The sequence below is a fragment of the Mastigoproctus giganteus genome, chromosome 9 (genome assembly GCF_048544385.1).
Source record: "Mastigoproctus giganteus isolate SK-2022 chromosome 9, ASM4854438v1, whole genome shotgun sequence".
Lineage (NCBI taxonomy): Eukaryota > Metazoa > Arthropoda > Arachnida > Uropygi > Thelyphonidae > Mastigoproctus > Mastigoproctus giganteus.
The window spans coordinates 140448190-140469685 of NC_143583.1; the positions used below are offsets into that span (position 1 = coordinate 140448190).

Sequence of the window (21496 nt, forward strand, 5' to 3'; positions counted from 1 at the left end):
CAAAGGGATGCTCTTACCAAGAAAGGCTTCATTTCAGCAAATTGCAGTGTCTGGAGACTAGGCACTTGTGAGGTGATCAGATTAAGGTGTTTAAGGTTTGGAATGGCTTGAGAAAACTCAGTGATGGGATGGATAGGTGAAATGGGAATTTTTTTTTTAATGCTATATAAGCTTGGTTTCTCAAATCATTTGCCACTATATAATATTATGTCCACCTGGAATACGTAAAATTCCAAGTTCTGGTAAAATTCTGAGATTTGGCAGTTTGACTGATTGTCTACATTTCATTTAAAGATCCAGTATTAGTACTGGTATTGGCAAACTGATGCACAGTAGCAAAGCTTATATAGCTCCAACCAAAAAAAAATATATATATATTTACCAGGTTGTTATAAAATAAGTTTCCCTATTCAGGAGACCCTAGTGTCAAAACGGTTAGAGTTAGTGCTGTGAAAATCGGTGGGTATGTCATGGGGAAGCGATTTGGAGAACAAAAAAAAATAGTTCAAATTTCTGCCACCAGAGGGAAAATGGCGCTGAACATATGTAAAAGTTGTCATTTACTTCAAGTCTCTACTTACGCAAATGACATCCTGTTAGATAAAAGCAGAAAGTCCACCGTCAATAACCATTATGGCTCTTTCAAAAAAGGAAAGTGCTATTTTAGTAAAACTGTTCTACCAGAATAATAGTAACGCTAATGCAGCACTATGTGAATATTGGAAACTTAGAGGTTTGCATAAAGGACCTTTGACATCAGTGGAGCTTCGAAAACTAATAAAGAAATTTGAAGCAACCGAGGAGTTAGGTGAATTCCAGGCAGGGGACAACCACATATCAGAACGGAGGTAGTGGATGAAGCGGCAGTTGCAATGGTCAGAATGCGAAACACTACCAGTTAATAGTGCCAAAGGTGTGTCAAGAGACTTGAACCTTCCTTGGTCTACTGTACATAAAGTGCTTCGAATAATTTTACGCTGGTTCCCCTACAAGATTCACTAATCTTGTTGCCAGTCTCTGTACTCATTCCAACAGCTCACATCCTTCTTAAAACGAAGCCTCCAGACACAGTTGTATACAGTACTCAAGGTGTGACCTGACCATCGCCTTATATAAGGGGATAATCACCTCCTTATCCCTGACAGAAAAATTCCTGTATATCATTGACAAGACACCATGAGCTACTCTTGCAGACTGTCTGCACTACTCAGAAAACCTCATATCTGCCTGCACAACCACCCCCAGGTTTTCATTCTCTACCACTGTCAGTGTAGTACCACACAGTTGATACATTACACTGGGGGTTACTGCTTCCCATATACAGTACAGTAAACCCCCCTATTTGCGGGGGTTACGTTCCTGAGAAATGCCGCAAATACCGAAAACACGAATACTGAGTTATGGCTCCCATAGTAATAAAGGGGTTCCATTCCAAAGTATGAAATACAGTATATAAGAAAAACTAGTCTAAAATTGTGTTTATGTATGTATTATATGTACCTTCATAATATGACTATGTACATAGACAGTACATAGTGAAATGCACGCATATGGCATCGAAATGAAAATAAGAAACAATTTAATATTAAATGTAATATTTATTAGAAATTTCAAACAAATCTTTCAAACCAGCGCCTTTGCTAGCTAAAAAAACTTATCCCGCCAGAGCTATCACCAGTTTTGCTAAAGTGTTGATAAAGGAGTTTTGCCTTTTCACGAATGATGAGTGAACTTAACGGAATTTTATTTTGAGTTCGGTCTTCTATCCACAGATTTAAAGCTTTTTCTGTTTTTTCTAATTTAACATCACAAGTTATAGAGCAAATTTTTGAAGCAATTAGCACGTTTTCACGGACACTACGGCGGATTTTTTCTTCTGATTTTTTGATTGATCGTACGGTTGACTCATTGATTTTATAATGTTTTGCTACTGAGGAGACACTTTCACCATTAGAAATTTTGTCTAATAACTCAATTTTATTCGCTAATGTCATCACCTTCTTTGATCTTTTCACATTTCCCTTGTTATTAGCAGCCATATGGGTTAGAAAGAACTTGTCCACAATAAAGTCACTTTCTTCCGTTAACACACACTCGAAAAAGTCTGTTTTACACTGCAAAACGGTAGATTTATCACTTTTGTAAGCATATCAATTTATAAATTGATAAATTTATTCAATTTATAAGCATATAAATTAAAAGCAAATGACGAAACCTTCCATGACAAGCACATAACACACACTGAACAAGGATTAGCAAGAAACATCCACGCCGGGATTTTGTCACCCCTCTCCCCCCACCCACTGAGCGCTGTTTTGACCGGGAAAGATAATTTTAGCCACGCCCATCTTTTTTATGGCAGAAAATGTTCACGGCGCTTTAAAATTCACATTTTTTTAGGTTTCATTTTATATTAAATCAGCGACCGCAAATACACGAAACCGCGAATACAGATACTGCAAATAGCGGGGGTTTACTGTACTTTACATTTGTCAATGTTAAATTTCAGTTGCCACCTCTCAGCCCATCTGCTCGACTTTTCTAGATCTGTTGCAGCAAATACTGTCATTAGTGATACTAATTAATAACCCTGTCAGCCGTTGTATCGTGCATGAAAACTACGGTCTCCAAGCATTACCTTTCTTGCAGCGTGGAATAATGTGATCTCTTAGAAGAGTGCAGTACCATGCACTAGTTACCATACACCTTAAAGGCCATGAGGTGTAGCCTCTTCAAAGAAAAATGGTCCGATTATAAACTCTGCTATGAATTGACACCATACTGTAATGTATGGACTTTGTAGTGATCTTTCATGCACAGCAGATGGATAAGAAGTTCCCCATATTTGGCATTTACAGCCCCATGAAGAGTGAAATTGCCTCATCAGACCACAAAATCGTTCGAGCCCATATATTGTCAAGTTCCATATGAGCCAGAAATCATAGAGCAGTCTATTCGTTGTTGCTGATCACAAGACTTTAGTTCTTGCACTACTTGTATAAAGCCTTGAATGGTTTAAGCAAGCTGAGTGCTGATGGGATTCTTCCTCTTGCTCAGAATAATCACCTGAGATGGCATAAATTCAAATTGAGGGAAGACAGTTGTAGGATAGATGCGTGGAAGTTTGCCTTTAGCCAGCGTGTGGTTGATTGCTGGAACAAATTTCTATCTATCATTGTGGAAGTTGATAGCTTAAATAGATTGAAGGCAGAACTAGACAAACATTTGGAGCCAGTGGATGCATGAAATTAGATTTTCTTTTGGCTGATGCTATATAAGCTTGCTTTCTTGCATCATGTGCCTTTACTAATGCTAAAAATGGTGCCCCTCCCCATGTTGATCGACAAGTGAGGGAACTGCTCCATTCAACATTCGGAAATGATTGCATCATTTCTAGAGACTTTCCGCAGTTCAGGCCAGCCTGATTGGCAGATCTCAATCCCTGTCATTTCTGGCTATGGGGATACCTGAAAGACAGAGTTTACTGTGGCAGCATACAGATTCTTGTCGATTTGAAAGCAAGCATTAAACAGCATGTGGTCAACATCCCCATTGAGATGCTACATGAAACTGTGTCGCATGCAGTCCTCCGTTTTCAGAATGTCATCTCAAGTGAAGGAAAGCACATAGAATAGTATCTGTAGATTTCTAAGTTCTGATATTAAAATCTAATCCTAAGTTAAGTATTTCATCTCATGTTTACAGTGCTAATTTCTCCCCTGGTGGCAAAAAAATTAGTTTAAAAATTTTTAACTAATTTTTTTTCTTCTACAAATTTCTTTCCCATACCCTAAATAACATACTCACCGATTTTCACAGCATTATCTCTGGCCGTTTTGACACTAGGGTATCCTGAATAATGAAACTTATTTTATAACCAACTGGTATATTCATTTTCTCATTTTGTCTAATTGTTTATCCATTTCTTTAAACTTAATGAAACTACTCACTTTCACAGCACTGAATGGGAATTTATGCTGACAATTAATCTCTGTTCTGGTTGAATGCAAATTTCTGTATATCTGTTCCAGCCATCCTTTTTCAGTTTGAATTTGTGTCTCTTTATTTATTTTATAGCTGTATTTATTTTATTTAACCCTTTTAAAGCCTTTGCACTTCATTTAGGTCACATGCAGATGCCTAGTTTCCATGACTGCAATTTACAGAACCCTCCAGTCTTTCTTTGGTAAGATTATCCTTTTGTGTCCTCATCTAATCTTGTTGCCCTTCTGCACATCATTTCCAAGATCTATCTCCTTCTTAAAATGAGGTTTTCAAACATATATGCATTATTTCAGATGTGGCTTAACCATTGTTTATACAATGGAATAGTCACTTCTTTCTCCTCACAGGCGCCTCCGTAGCCAGGTGGGCAGGAGCAGCAGTGCGTAGCATATGCTTCTTGATGAGACTGGGGTTCGAGCCCGTGACCACCAAATACGGAGGATGCGGAAAGGTCAGGGAATGACCACCGCATATCCCTGGAGCAATATGGTGTTAGTTGCTAATGCTCCTAAAAACCAAAAATAACAATAACAATTCTCCTCACTAACAAAGTTTCTGTTTTATATTGACAGAACTCCCATGACCTGTTCTAGCACCTGTCTGCACTGCTCAGGGAACTCCCCAAGATTTTTTTCATTGTTGATCTATTTTGAGTGTGGCATTACCAAAATGGTATGTTATCCTGGGATTATTGTTGCCAAAATTCAGTACCTTCCATTTGAGCAGGTAATTGAGAAGTTCCATCTCTTGATGTTTATACCTCACTTACTATTTATGAGCCCATCTGCTTAGTTTTTCTAGATACTCTTGAGATAGCATACCCTGATTACTGTAATTAACCATTCTACTTACCTTTTCATTGGCAAAAATAGACATAAAACTTGAAATTCTTACCCCAGTATCATTAATGACTATTAAAAATAGTAAAGGGTGTCCAACAACAACCCCTCTCAATAATTTGTGAGTAACAGTAGCTATATTAGATCTACTCTTTAACTCTTATCACTTAATTATTCATTTATCTAATATTTATCTTTAATAATGCATCATTGCACCAGTTTATAAAATAATCATTCATGTGGTGCATTTGAAAGGCTTTATTGAAATCTAAGTATGTGATGTCAAAATTATTCTTTGCACCCAGTTTCTTTGTGACGACTTCATGTTAACTGATCACATTAGTCAGCCATGATTGTCCCTTAATGTTGTGACTGCTTTATAGTTCCATTCCTATAGACATGACCTTGCACTACTCTTTAACTCTCTGTTCCATAATTTTACCTGGCACAAGTAAAATTTTCAAGTCTGTTACAACCTTTGAACTACCTTTGTGAATACGAGATGAATACATTTTCACATCTTCAATCTGTAAGGATTTGTTCTGAATCCATGAATATTCTCTCATTGTTATAATTGAATATTTGATTACCTCTTTTGCTGCTTCTTTTAACATTATGTTGAATCTGGCTACCAAAAAAGTTTGTGGGCAGACCAAGCTAAAATTTACTTAGACAGCCTTTGTCATCATGGAAAAGTGTAGTATAAAATCAAAACCATTAGAAATATCAGCATAGCTGTTCTTGAATTTCTCCGCACTTTTCCATAGAATTCGTTGTAACATAATTCTAATTTTCATTAATAATATTGATGATGGTATTACAGGTTTATAAGAAAATTTGATGCCAATAAGGTGAACAAAGCTGCTAACAATATTAAACAGGCAGATTATTAGTTATTTTTTCAGAAATTAGTTGTTCCTTCATTATTCATCAAAATTCAATCTCATTTTTAAATAAAAATAGATTCCAAGAATAGAACTACATCCATAGCATATCTGGAAAGAGTGGGTTTTAAAAATCTGAAAGTTATGTATAAAGTTATGTATAAGAAGGGCAGTGCCACGTAGTAAGGTTGTATCTCTGTATTATTATTTTTTATAGATATTTGCCTTTCAGTAAAATGAATATTAGGTATACATTACTGAACTTTCTAAACTGTATTTAGTTAGGATTTCAGCCCCTTTATGTTACGGTTTTCTTGCAGATTTCTCCAATGTATAATTATTTGCTCCTCGTTGCTCCTTAAAGCTCTTCAAACAGAGAAGTTTTTCCTGATTTATTTTCTGCTTTATTAGTTTAAATTGTCATATTAACTTATTTTCTAGAGTAGCTTTATATTCCTAGTTACATACTTAGTTTAAAGTTTAACTTAGACAGAGATTTTGTAGATATTACTTAGTATCGGTAACAGTATCAAATCCACGTGTCACAAACCAAATTTTTTTTTAACCAAATTTAGTCGATTTATTAACCAACTGTTATATCAAATTATCTTCTATAAGTAGATTATAGAGCTAGTCAGGATCCTTAGTTTATTCTAAATTGAGATAGCGAGATTTGGAAGCTAATCAATACTTACGAGTCCGTAGAAATACCGTTCGTGAATTCCCGCCATTTTTACACGATAGCATAAGCTTAGTGTCGTATAGTGCATAATATAATATTGTCAATTAATCAGTAAATCTATTAATCTTGATAAACTTTATTGTCAATTAAATTGTACTTTTAACTCTATATATATATATATATATATATATATATAACGACTTAATCTAACAAATAATTAATACATAACTATAGTGGTACACGTGATACGGAAGTTGTATAAAGGGAACTCGTAGAAAACACTAGATACCGAAAAAAATATATATATAACATAACTGTTTTGGGATATAACTTAAGGATTTAATTTTTGTTTTGAATTTTATTGAATTAAATCGGAATCATGACTCTGACCAGAGCAGCAAAGCAAAAGGCTCAAGCTAATGGGAGTGCTGTGGTTCAGGGGAGAACTGAGGGGGGCAGTTGCCCTCTGAATCACAGTCTATTAAAATGCACTGTTTGCTTGATGTTTGCGGAGCAGTCGGGTACGGGATATGATACTGCCAAGGGGGTTGTCTTTGTGTGTGCACGATGTAAGGAGTGCAAGGAAATCAGGCGACAACTCAGCGTTGTTATGGGCCTTTATGAGAGCTTGAAGGACAGGGTGGATGCCCTCGAAGGAAATAAATTGAGGGGCCCATCAAGCTCTCAGCTGCCCACATCAACGCCAGAGCTTGCACTTGGTCATCAGGCAACACAGAAGCAGCCCCCTAGGCAGAATGCGCTGGTCCCACAGGAACTAGTAGTTGTTGGTGACTCTATTGTCAGGGAAACGGGGAACATCCTTTGTAAAAATGATAGGTGGAATAGGACCAGGGTATGTCTGCCAGGGGCAAAGGTTGATGACGTTGTAGAGCGGATGTCATCTTTTAAGGGCACAAAAGGTGATATAGTTGTACACGTTGGCACTAATGATATTAAGAGTAGGAGACCGGCGGAATTACTTAGCAAGTACAGGTCACTGTTGAAAAAAAGCTGTGAATTAGGGTTGAACTTGAAAGTGTCTGCAATTCTGCCCAGACACGATAGGAGGGAGTATATGATGAGAGCCTTGTCGATCAATTCGGCCCTGGAGGGATTGTGCAAGGCTCAAGGGGTAGAATTTTTTTCAGCCTTGACTGTACTTGTTAACAGGAGAGATTGCTTCTACAGGGATGGGATACACTTAAATAGAAAGGGTGCAAGAATTTTTGCTGATGCTGTCGAGGCAGTGTTAGGTGGGTCGGAAAACTGCTAGTTGGGGGGGATACAAGGACTAATAGATTAACAGTAGCCAGTGGCAGAGGTGGAAGTGATTCTTGCACTGCTTCTATTGAAATGAGCAGAAGTCTGAAAAACAAAATGCAGGATATTTCAGAGACTGCTGGTAGTCATTGCGGTACAGGTAAACACATGGGTTGTGTTAGGGTAGCTAAGAATAGAAACAGGTGCATGTATACCTGCGTGTACACCAATGCTAGGAGTTTGGTAAATAAATTTGATGAATTTGAGGTATTGCTCAAAACATCAAAGGCAGATATTGTTGGGATATCAGAGACGTGGTGTCACACAGATATAAGTAATGCGGAACTGGAATTTGGGGAATACAATGTGTATAGAAAGGATAGACAGGACAGGAGGGGAGGAGGGGTTATGCTATTAATTAAGAAACACATAAAGTCCAAGGAAGTGAAGCCAGTCGACATCGATGGACAGGGCAGCGTCGAGTCAGTTTGGTGTGACATAAGCATAGGGAAATCAAAATTGAGAGTAGGAGTGTGCTATAGGCCTAATGACTCTGATGAGTATAATAAGATTTTGTACAGGGAAATAGTGGGCCAGTAAATCAGAGAGTCTTATAATGGGGGACTTTAATTTCCCAGATATTGACTGGAATTTGTGGGTTGGTCACTCGCACACTAGCAAGGCTTTTGTGGATTTATTGGATGATTGTTTTCTACATCAGCATGTTCGTGAGGCAACAAGAGGGAGCAATACTCTTGATCTGATTATCAGTAGTGATTCTTCATGCATTAAGAACCTGCAGATAAATGAACCACTAGGTGGCAGTGATCACAGTGTGTTGAAGTGGGATTTACTCAAGGAGGTAACTACCATCAGAGGTAAAGGGAAGGGTTTTTGTTTTCGTAAAGGCGACTATGATGGTCTGAGACAGTATTTAAATTCTATACAGTGGGACCAACTGATGATGTTACCAACAGCAAACTCAAAATGGGAAGCATTCAAGGAACTAATCTTCGAGGCTACCAGGCTTTACATACCAACTAAGAAATATTGTTCAAGGTTTAGGCCTAAATGGTTGTCAGATGAACTAATGAGACATGTGGCAGAGAAGAAAAATGCATGGGATACATACAAATTAATGGGTGACATGGAAGCCTATGATAGATATAAGTTGGTCTGTAACCAAGTCACAAAGGAGATTAGGCAGGCAAAGGCAGACTATGAAAAATCCTTGGCAAAGGATGCAAAGAAAAACAGAAAAGAGTTCTTTACATACTTGAACTCGAAAAGGAAAGGGATGAATCAGATTGGTCCACTGGATATTGATGGTTCAACAGTTGAGGATCCTGCTCAGGTGGCTAACAATCTAAACGAATATTTTGCATCTACATTCACGCATGAGGAGTTATTCAGGAAGGAGAATGATGTAGGTAAAGTAAACATTGTCAGTGAGCTGGATGATTTTGTAATAACTGAGAGGAAAGTGGAGGAGAGATTGTTGAGGATAAACATAAAAAAGGCACCTGGGGTGGATGGGATCTATCCAGTTATATTAAAGGAGGCAGCAAAGGAAGTATGCAAACCCCTAGCCATAATTATGAGAGCTTCTTTGGACTCAGGGGAGGTACCCATAGACTGGAGATGTGCAAATGTAACCCCAATTCACAAAGGAGGATCAAAGGCTGACACAAGTAATTATAGACCTGTTAGTTTAACTTCTGTTCCAGGTAAATTAATGGAGGCACTGGTTAAAGAAGCACTGCAGGATCATCTAGACAAGAATTCAGTTATAGCTCAGACGCAGCATGGTTTTGTTAAGGGCAGGTCTTGCCTGACCAATTTGATTGGATACTATGATGTAGTCACAAAAGAACTGGATGCAGGGAATAACTTTGATATTATATATTTGGATCTTAGAAAGGCTTTTGATACTGTTGCACATGGAAGACTGCTGCACAAATTGGAGCAGTGTGGCATTGGAGGCAAATTGCTGCTATGGATAAGGGGATGGTTGAGTGGCAGAAGACAGAGAGTGGTAATCAATGGACACTGCTCAACGTGGACTAATGTTATTAGTGGAGTTCCTCAAGGTTCAGTGTTGGGTCCGTTGTTGTTTTCGGTATTTATGAATGATATTGATGATGGGATATCAAGTTTAATGTCCAAGTTTGCAGATGATACAAAGGTTGGCAGGGTCGTTAAGGACAATACTGACGCTATGCTGCTGCAACAGGATCTGGAAAGGTTGAACAGATGGGCTGAGAGGTGGCAAATGAGGTTTAACATCGACAAATGTAAAGTGCTGCATATGGGAAACAGTAACCCCAGAGCAACGTATCAACTCTGCGGTACTACACTGACAGTGGTGGAGAATGAAAAGGACCTGGGGGTAATTGTGCAGGCAGATATGAAGTTCTCTGAGCAGTGCAGACGAGCTGCAAGAGTAGCGCATGGTGTCTTGTCAATGATATACAGGAATTTTTCTAGCAGGGATAAGGAGGTGATTATTCCCTTGTATAAGGCAATGGTAAGGCCACATCTTGAGTACTGTATACAGGTCTGGAGGCCTCATTTCAAGAAGGATGTAGAGCTGCTTGAACGGGTACAGAGAAGGGCAACAAGATTAGCAAATGGAACAAAGGGTTGCTCTTACGAAGAAAGGCTTAAGTTTTGCAAATTACAGAGTCTGGAGACTAGGCACCGGCGAGGTGATCTGATAGAGGTGTATAAGGCTTTGAATGGTTTGAGCATGCTCAATGCCAATGGGATTCTTCATCTTTCTCAGAATAATCACCTCAGAGGGCATAAATTCAAATTGAGGAAGGACGGATGTCGGATAGATGTGCGGAAATTTGCCTTTGGCCAGCGGGTGGTTGGTTGGTGGAACCGACTTCCATCACTTGTTGTTGAAGTTGATAGCCTAAACAAATTTAAAGCTCAACTGGACAGGTATTTCGAACTAACGGAGGGGTGAAATGGGAGCGGTTTTTTTTTTTTTTTTTGGCTGATGCTGAATAAGCTTGCTTTCTTGCATCATATGCCTCTGCTAATGCTAATGCTAATGCTAATGCTATTTATTCTTAAAATATGAACTCAACACTATATATGGTATTATTGCCAAACAAATATTAATGCAGCTATTCTGTTTTAAAAACAAACTTCCATCTGGTGTTATGAATCTGGGTGGTATGAATAAATTCAAGAAAGGATTAGACAAATTGGTAGAGGAGTTGTGCAGATGAGGTGGTTAGTTTTTTGTGGCTGACACTGTATAAGCTTTCTTCCTTGCATCATTTATTCTACTAATACTAATAGCAGTTGCTCTCTTTGCATAGAAAGCACTGAGCAAGTGAGTTGTAAAACAAAAAATTGACTTTATAATGCTATACAAGTAATGTGTTTTAATTGAAAACATATATATTTTTAAATTTAAATACATTTTAAAATGAAACTATGCACTAGCATATCTCATATTTCACGTATCAGCATGCCTACTTAAGATAAACTCCTCTAGTAACATGCAGCAGAAAATTGTTATGCAAGCAACATGTATGCGTCACGTATGGCTTGCACTATTTCCTAAAATTGGTAGAGATCAGTTTCAATCACAGAGACTATACTTGATTTTTTATGGGAATACTTTACCAGTTCTGTCACAGTTAAAAAAGAAGGTTTCAACCTGCTTTTTTAACTGTGAATCATTTTTAAGTTTAATTAAAATTGTTTTTTAGCAATCTGCATGTTATGGTCATATTTTTTGCAATTATTTAATTCTTCATTTACACATATATAAAAAGTTCAGTTTATTTCAGTTGGAAAAAACCTATGATACCAAAACTTACCTACTAATTGTTTTGATATGATTGGATATTAAGAAATTGAAAAGAATTAAAACTTAAGTACTTTAATTTCTTTCATCCTTGGTTCATCATTAAATCATTTAAAAACAACTAGGCAGATAAATAGTGGAAAGGACTCAAGACAACAAACTTTCTTGATAAACATATCAGTTCATATATGAAAAGAGAAGAGTGATACTGCATTAAATGGAGATCAGTATTAGTTCCCACATTGCACTGTTGCCCCAAGATTTGGAAACTCTTTGTGTTTGAGTTGCCATTTCAAAAAAAAAGTTCATTAGTAATTTGATATTAAGAACACAAAAACATAAGTTTTTGGTAGTACAGTGGTACTACCATTATAACAGGAATTATAGTTTAGCTGGAATTGTATCATATAAACTATATTATTAATATCTTGGATGGTATATCTGAAGCTGTCCTTACAGCTGTTGAAGAAGGTGCCAAGTTTATTTTAAGAGAGAAAAGATTAGAACTATACCTGTGTTTTTAAAAATATTTTTTAACTTTCTAGTAAACAGTTATTTCCATGTCCTGTCCATGTGTGCCATGGGTAATGGCCAACCATAGTCTAACTTCAACAGTGAAATGTGCAGGAGTGCCATCATGTTGGAACCAATTGTCCTCCTTGTTGTCAGTATGATGTCTTCCAATAGTACAGTGCATTCAGTGGTGGCAGTGCATTCTCCTAGAAATTTAAGTAGGTTGGACCTAAGAGTCCATTTTATGAAAAATGGACTCTTAGGCAGTCTGGAAAATGAAATGGACCAATTACATATTCTCCAAGAATGAAAGCTGAAATATTCACAGAAAATTGTTCCTATATATGCTGAAGATAAACTTCATGAGGATTTTCAATGACCTGCCTATTTCTATTCTGGTAATTAAAGATTCTGTTGTGAGTGAATGTGCACTCATCTGTGAATAATCAAAAACATAAGATCATCGTTACATTTCTTTAGAAGCCAAGTACAGAATTCCAACTAGGAGGCTGGATCACGAGCAATTAATTCTTGAATGTGTTGGAAATGGAATGGGTACGGCTCAGCTTCATGTAACGTCCCATGTGGAACATTCTTTGATACTCTCCAGTCTTGCGAACAAATATCTTGCTCTTATTTCAGGCTATTCCACAGTATTTTTTTTTCTATTTCAAGAGTATATACATGACATCGCTGTGTAGAACCCTTGGTAGAACTTTGCATTGATTGTCTGGCCAGGAGGGACAAATTCCTTATGGATAGTCCTGTCAATGTCCAAAAAACAAATCAGCATGGACTTCACATTGCTCCTCACGTGTCGGGCTTTCTTCAGTCGGGATGAAGATGGGCTCTTCCACTGGGATGATTGCTTGGTTTCTGGGTTATACCCATATACCCAATTCTCGTCACCAGTGATGACCATAGAAAGGAAGTTTTGATCACTCCTGGCCTGTTCTTGAAGATCTCTGCTAACTTCCATGTGATGCTGCTTTTGGTCTTCACTCAGTAACCGTGGCACAAACTTGACCGCAATCCTTTTCATGTTCAACTCGTCTGACGAAATCTGCTGACACGTGCTGTACAATAATCCTACAATGCCACAAATGTCATTAATGCTCTGCCGGTGGTCTTCACGGATTGCCGCCTGAACTTTTGTGATATTTTCCGGGGTGGTGCTCGATTATGAACACCCAGAATGATCGTTATCATCAACTGACATTCAACCTTTTTTAAAATGGTTAAACCAGTAGTAGGTCTGCATCTGGCCTAAAGCATTGTCACCAAAAGCTTGTTTCAGCTTCTTATGGGTTTCTGCTGCTGTATTGTTAAGAAGGAAACAAAACTTGATGCAGACACTTTGCTCTCTCACATCAGCCATCGCAACAATCACAAACTACGCAAAATACCACAAAAGAACGGCGCATAAAAATTCAGTGACTCTATCCAGCCCGACGCCACATTGCACACTGATTCACAAAGGATGCATGCAGTGTTACCTAGCACCACAAGTCCATACTAGACATAGTTCCCGCGCAACATTCAAATTTCAGGAACATTTGGGTAGCACCTCTTATCTATTCTGCAACCATCCTTCCTCAATTTATATTCAGAATTGGCCAAAAAAATAAATAAATAAAACAAAATACTTTCCACATCACCTGTCCATCACTCCTAATAATTTGTCTAATTTTTCCTTAAATTTATTCAAACTACTCGTTTCCACAACAACAGCAGATGGAAGTTTGTTCCTACAATTAGTTACCTTCTGTAGTGTTCTCCCCAGAAAATTTTGCCATCTGGGTGGCATTATGAAGTAGCCGAGTGGGGAAGTGTAATTCTTCGGAGTATTATAAAATTTTCTTTTATTTATAAATGTGACTTAAGCGATCCAGAGCAAAAATTAATTGCATTATTTAACATTATATGCTCCTGTCACATTGACCTTGATTGCATAGTATGTTCAAATCAATATTGATAGAGATCAGTGAGTAGTACCATACGGTATTGCGAGAATTGCATAAATTTTAGCCGGGCGGTCAGTTAAATTCACTGGGCGGTGGGTCCATTCAATGGGTCCTGGGGAGAACACTGCTCCAGCTGAATGCAAATTTCTGCTTATCTATCCTGCAACCATCCATCCTCAATTTAAATTTATGCTTCCTTATGCATGCTATCTGAGAAAGTGTAAGGATGACATCAACATTTAGCTTATTAAATACATCCAAAGCCTACGGCACCAAAAAATCAATCTCCTTGCAGGTGCTTAGTTTCCAGACTTTGAAATTTTCAGAACTAAAATCTTTCTTGGCAAGAGTACCCTTTTGTTTCCCGTCACTAATTTGTTGCTCCTTTTTTGTGCCTGTCTACAAGATTCACACCCTTGTTGCACATAGGATTCGAGAATCTGTTCTAACTACTTCTGCACAGTTTGGTACCACTATCAAAAATAGGAAGAGGGATGCGACTGTTGATCATTATTCCGCCCCACACGAGAATGCTGCCACCATTGTAAATGTCCCTTTCTCTGATGTTGGAGGGATGGTACTGCATTCCTCATTGTCTCCAGATGAAATAACGTCTAGAATATGTTTGTAGGCTAAAATGGGATTCATCAGAGAACAGAACTGTACCCCACTTGTCGGGGCTCCAAGTCACATGTTCATAGCACAGTTTCAATAAACTCTGCAGTGGTTTGGGGTTAATAGGAAACAAACCACTAGCTTCCTTGCATAGAGTCCACTTGAGCCTTGCCGACCGGGCTGGCTGGGTGTGTAAAGTGCCTGCCTGCCTGGCAACCTAAAGGTCGCGGGTTCGAATCCCACCTCGGGCTTGGATCAAAGTACTGCAAAATGCAGTACGGCCATAATGCACCTTGGCAAGTGCATTATGGCCACAGAAACCGATGTGCCAACAACTAACTGAAAAAAAACTTGAGCCTTCTTAACACAGTTCGGTTGGAAATTTTTCCACCTGTGGCCACAGCACCCTCAAGAAACAGTTGATGTACAGGGATGTAGGGACTTGCTGTTAGACCACATAGTGGTCTATTCTGGATGATGTAGTCCTCGGGCTTCCTTAGTCAGCTCTTCTTATAATGGTTCTGTCTCCTGAAACTGTTTCCATAGTGCTGAGATGACACTGCATAACACATTAAGCCAGTGTCGCCTTCATAGCTAGGTGGGCAGGAGCAGCAGTGCGTAGCACACGCTTCTTGATTAGACCAAGATTCGAGCCTGTGAGCCACCAAATACGGAAGATGTGGAAAGGTCAGGGAATGACCACCGCATATCTCCGGAGCAATATGGCCTTAGTTGCTAATGCGCCTAAAAACCAAATAACAAACAAACAAACAATTAAGCCAGTATGCCATCTCTGCCTGTGACTACCCAGCTTCGAGTTATCCAATGGCTGGCCATTTCAAAAAATCATCTAAATGACGATGACTTGCAATCCTGAGTACTGGAAATGGAGAAAAGCCATGAATGAAGTGATGTGGTCAAACCCATATTTTTATAGGCATGAATAATTTGCATAATGTGCAGCTCTATAAGGTGGTAGATTATTTTCTATTGAATACTCGCAATTTGCATACCAGGATGTCTATTATATCAAATATTTGCTTTCGGCAACAGTTCACAATGAAATTCATGAAAAACATTTTGTTCTGTTGATTTTGTTGAGCAGTGTATGTTAATTAAGAAAATACAACAGAATTTTCCCAAAAAACATCTGTTTTAAAGAGCTCTAAATTTTCCAACTTCACTGTTGTTACTCAAACCCAATTTTGTTTACAATACCATTTGACAGTATTCCACTTCTCCACCTGTTGAAAATGTCCACCTGTTCTCAGTACTATTGTGAATAAGTGAAGATTGTTGCAGCATGCCAGCACATTTAAAAATGGTAAAGCCTGGTCTCATTCTACCTTGAGGTGTGAATTTCATAAAGGGAGAAAGACTACTTAAATGACTTAAACTTCCATCTCTCATTGAGGAAGTCGATAGCTTAAATAAATTCAAGGAAGAACTGGACAAACCTTTGGAGCAAAAGAATGGGTGAAATGGTAAGGGTTTTTTTTTTTTTTTTTTTGTCTGATGCTGTATAAGCTGGCTTTTTTCCATCATATGTCTCTGCTAATGCTGATCTACTTTAACTTGCTTAACCTTGTTTAGGACATGATTACAGACTAGTTTATATCTATCAAAGGCTTCTCTATCACACTGTTAATTTATATGGATGCCAAGCATTTTTCTTCTCTTTCACAAATAGTCGCCTCAGTAACAGCAGTGTGTAGCACATGCTGTTCTCTAGCTACTGTTTTCTAGCTATCCTAGCTGGTAACTTCGCCAATTGTAGGGGTATACTTTTTCTCTTTACTATATATATAAGGTGCCTCCGTAGCCAGGTGGGCAGGAGCAGCAGTATATAGCACATGCTTCTTGATTAGAGACCGGGGTTCAAGCCCATGACCACCAAATACAGAGGATGCGGAATGGTCAGGGAATGACCACCACATATCCCCGGAGCAATATGGCCTTAGTTGCTAATGCTCCTAAAAACCAAATAATAACAACAACTTCCACAAATCTCATCACTTCATCTCACATTCTTTTTTTTTTAGGCCTTGAACAGTCTTAGTTGGTACAAAAAGCTAGCAGCTTATATGATTATTTCCCTAAATGTTTCCCATTTAGAATTTGCTGTTAGTAACATCATCATCAGTTGGTCCCACTGCAGAGAATATAAAAACTGTCTGAGACCACTGTAGGTATCCCTATGAAAGCAAAAGCCTTTCACTTTACCCTTGACCATAGTTATGTGCTTAAGTAAATTGAAATAAGTAATACTTGCAAAAGGCAGTTAACCCTTATGTGTTACGTAACTGATGCATTTGGTAAACCAGAATGTCATTGTGGTTCTTTTGGAGAGTATTGCTTGTGTCAATGAAGAATTTTTTTCTACTGACCTTCATTGATACAATGCAATGAAATTTAAACTTATTTCATATGAAAAGTAATGATGCCTGCAGGAATCTACAGCTGCCAACTTCTGAATCTTAAGTTTTAAATTATATCAATTTGATTGAAGGTGATTTACCCTTCAAGGAGTAAATTTTACTGATTTAAACATGTATGTTTAAATCAGTAAAGTTATGATTGAACTAATTTTTATTTGGTGTTTATTTATCTATTAAACAGATAAATAAGCATCAATAAAAGCAATTTGTTGCTCAAGGTCGTGACTTCCCTTGAACCAAATAACATTAACGCACATGAGTCCTTTGCTTTTTATCTGTTACTTTTAAGGAACCAGTTAACAATCAATATTGAGGACCCACTATATTGTACTTCACATCTGTCTTGTTGCTCTACTTTTATAATGAATTTATGGATATAACAAAGTTTCCATCGACCCCTGCGAGTTCATCATAAGCAGGTTTGACTGTATTATCAAAGTGCACCTCAATAAATCCTCTTTCTCATGCAACTTACTTTCTTGCTAGGTTCCAATGTTGCTAGTGCCTTTCATATTCAGCGAATTCATCAGTCTAGCGGACCACTTGTAAACTCAGAATTTTATGCTGGTTGGCTTGATCACTGGGGAGAGCCTCATGCTAATGTTAGCACTGATAGTGTTTGCAAAACTTTAAATCAGATCCTGGTTTTTAATGCATCAGTGAATATGTGAGTCTCATTTATACTGATTTATGTATGTAAATAAATATTGTAGTAATGTATATAAAGTGATCATCAAAACAGAACTTTTAATTGTAATTTATAAATTTCAATTGTAATTTCTATTTTGAATACCTTAAGAGAGTTTTATAGTTTTTTTATAGATTTATAAAATTTATTATACCAAAATTGTACAAGTTTTTCATTGCATACTTGACCAAATGGCTAGTGATATAGCCTATAACTCTATAAAAAAAAAAAAAGATATATATATATATATATATATATATATATTACTGAAATTACGTATATATCATTACTCATTCATTATTCATAAAAAAATAAAGTGCAGCCATTATCAACCCACTGCAGGATGGAAGCCTCCTCAACAATTCATGCTGAGGGAAATGGACTATAATCTGCCACGCTGGTCCAGTGCGGGTTGGCAGATCGACCGTATTCAGCAGTCAGGGGCTTGAACCCCGGTCTACTCAAAGAGCGTGTGCTACTGCACTCCCGCTCTTGCCCACTCGGCTACGGAGGCCGTTTCATTATTCATATATATATATATATATATATATATATATACGTTCCTCAGAATTATTAGCATACTATGTAATTAGCCATTTGAGCACCAATACTACTGCTAACCTATGCTCATTTAGCTCAAAGCATTACAGTAAAATTTCAGTATAATGAACTCTAGAGTAATTGAAGTATTCAGTACAATAAAATCGCTTCCGTTCTTTTGCCAATTTACTGTATGTCTTTGTGTAAAAAATATATGTTTAATGAAAATATCAGTTTAATGCAATAAAAATTCATACTGCTACAAAAAATAACCATTATAATGATATATTTTAAAAAAGAAAATTCTGAAACAATATGATATACATTCTTTTATCTTTGAACTTTAGCACTTGGCAATGCTGTAATAATTTATTAATTGAGCACTTAATTGCTATTCAAGATTAGTGGTTTGTAGACTACAGTCCTAAAATCATACTTGAGTAATTTTAGAAGTGACGGGTTTATATAGAATTGCATATTTAGGGAAACGTGCTGGTAGATGAAGTGCCAGCATTGAAATTATGTTTCAGTAGTTTTATGGAAAGAATTACAATTATTAATATCATTCATTTGGTGATTGTGCTTATGGTTTTATAAATTTCAAAATGGTAAAGACCGTAGTTACGTGTTTATAATGGTTTTTCTTTTTTCCCAGTTGAATTAAAAAATGTTTTTTTTTTTTTTGGTTTAAAATAACAGGCATAATAAACAACATTTTTAAATTTTGAATTTTCATTAAAAATATAATGTTGAATTTTATAAGTAAGTTCCATTATAATTATTTTGTAATATGTAAATTATTGCTCTGCATATTTTTTTACTGCATTTGAGTGTAATGAAATTTTATTATAACAAATATATTTTGTTTCCCTTCACAAATTCCTTATACTGACATTTCACTGAATATATTTACACAACAAGAAATATCACTTATGTTTTACTCCAATATTCCTTACATTTCGAGGGTATAGCTCTAAAACAGTGTTCGCAGGCCGGCCGCCAGTTAGTACACCGGACCGAACCTATTGGTAACTCTCTAGGAGGCTTCCGGATCAGCTATTGTATAATCTTGCTACCTCTACTCTGCCAGATAGTGACTGGAGGGAGTCCGAGTAGTGTGTATGTGGGGAGCATTGTCGAGGCCATGTTATGTCAAGGAACTGGGTATATTCTTACCATGTGTACACCATATCCAAAAATTTCATTACTTCATACAGTATGTCCCACGCACTTTTTCTTACTATTGAATACACCATGAATTATCAAACTAATAGAGCAAGATTATCTGCAAAAAGATCTAAACCTCCCAAGCACTTCCTAATTCATTTCACAAATATACGTGGTCTCAATTCTAACCTCAACGATGTCCATTTCCACTAGCAGTCTGCCAAACCCCATGTACTTTTTCTGACAGAATCTCAGTTATCGGTTGATTCAACTACTGCTCATCTCAGATGCCCAAATTATTCATTGTATGATTCCTTTCGCCTCAAAGGTGGTACTTGTGCACATGTCCGTTCTGATATTTCCTGTCAGAGACTTGGCAATTTGGAATCTCCTCTCTTTGATCTTCTCTGGCTTAAAATCTTTCTACCTCATTGTGTCAAATTCATCTGTTGTCTCTACCATTTTCCGAACTCCACTAATCACTTGTAGCTCTTTGACTTCCTCTCTTTGCAACTTGACTTTCTCCAGTCCAACGTTCCTAACAGTGAGGTAATTTTCCTTGGTGATTTTAATGTTCACAACTCCAGCTGGCTTCGGTTGTGTAGTCAAACCGACCCAGCTGGTCAAGATGCTGAGGCTTTTGCAATTACTAATGACCTTCCACAGATTATTCATTTATCTACAAGAATACCGGAAAATCCTAATCATACAGCCAATACGCTTGATATTTTTCTCACAAACAACCCTTCTAAGTACACGGTCGAAGTGAGAGGTCCTTTAGGCACTTCAGATCCCAACTTGGTGATTTTCTCTTCTCCAATGAAACCTTTTTCTCATGGCTATTCCCAACCTCGTGTTGTTTGGCATTACAAGAATGCAAAATGGGATGACCTGTGAGACTTCTTTTCCTTGGTCGGATTACTGTTTCAAAACTTCTGATGTCAGATCATGTCAGTGAAATTATTCTTGCAGAAATGGAATCTTTTATGCCACACTCCACTTTAAAATCTCGTCCTTTATCTAAACCTTGGTTTTCCAATAAATGTGCTAAGGCTGTTCAAGAGAAGAATGTTGCATATCATAATTGGCTTGTTTCTAATTCTTCAGTTTCATTTTATGCCTACACCAAAGCTCGCAACAATTGTAAAGCAGTTATTAACCAGTCCAAACTAGAGTTTGAACAGGCTAAGAGTAGAAAACTTGCTTCTTGCCCTAATGGTAGCCGAGCATTATGGTCTCTTGCCAAAGCTATTGGCCACAACTTTTGCCCATCTCTGGTCCCACCTCTGTCCAAACCAGATGGTTCTGTTGTCACTTCAGCCAAGGATAAAGCTGACATTCTAGCATCCCATTTTTCTTCCAACTCAAGTATTAATGATCTTGGTAAAACACCTCCCACCATTCCCAACACACTCCATTCAATGTCTCCTGTGGTCTTCCGTCAAAAGGATGTCAGAAGGATTTTGATGAATCTTGATGCTAAGAAAGCTCCAGATCCCGATGGTATTTCTCCACTTGTTCTCAAAAACTGTGCTCCTGAACTTACTCCTATTCTATGCCGCCTTTTTTCACTTTCTTATTCCAAAGGTGTTTTTCCTTCTGCTTGGGAATTTGCTCATATCCAGCCAGTTCCTAAAAAGGGTAACAAATCCCTCCCATCCAATTATCGTCCCATTGCAATTACTTCTACTCTTTTTAAAGTAATGGAGAAATCAATTAACCGCCAACTCTTAAACTACCTAGAAACCTTCCGTCTGATCAACGATCGCCAGTATGGATTCCGTCATCTGATCAACGATTGCCAGTATGGATTCCGTCAGTGTCGATTCACTGGTGATATTCTGGCTTATATTACCCATTTATGGACTAATTCAATGGAAAGGTTTGGTGAAACATGAGTGCACAACTTTTGCCTATCTGTGGTCCAAAATCACAACTTTATGCCAAACATCGTGTTTGGCATAAAGGTCTTCTAGAAAAGCTTCCATCTGATGGTTTGCCAACTGTTTTTAGTAATTGGTTATCCAGTTTTCTCTCTGATCGCTCACTGAGGGTGATGGTAGATGGCTCTC

At 37.6% G+C, this 21496-nt stretch overlaps 1 protein-coding gene across 1 annotated transcript in view; it reads left to right on the forward strand.

Moving 5' to 3' along the window:
* Positions 1–21496, forward strand: part of LOC150080774 (beta-galactosidase-like) — a 389882-nt gene that overhangs the window by 161880 nt on the left and 206506 nt on the right. The window contains exon 8 of the mRNA XM_090380816.1: positions 17516–17696. Coding sequence (XP_090236942.1) covers positions 17516–17696 — 181 coding nt within the window. The remainder of the gene's footprint in view (positions 1–17515; positions 17697–21496) is intronic.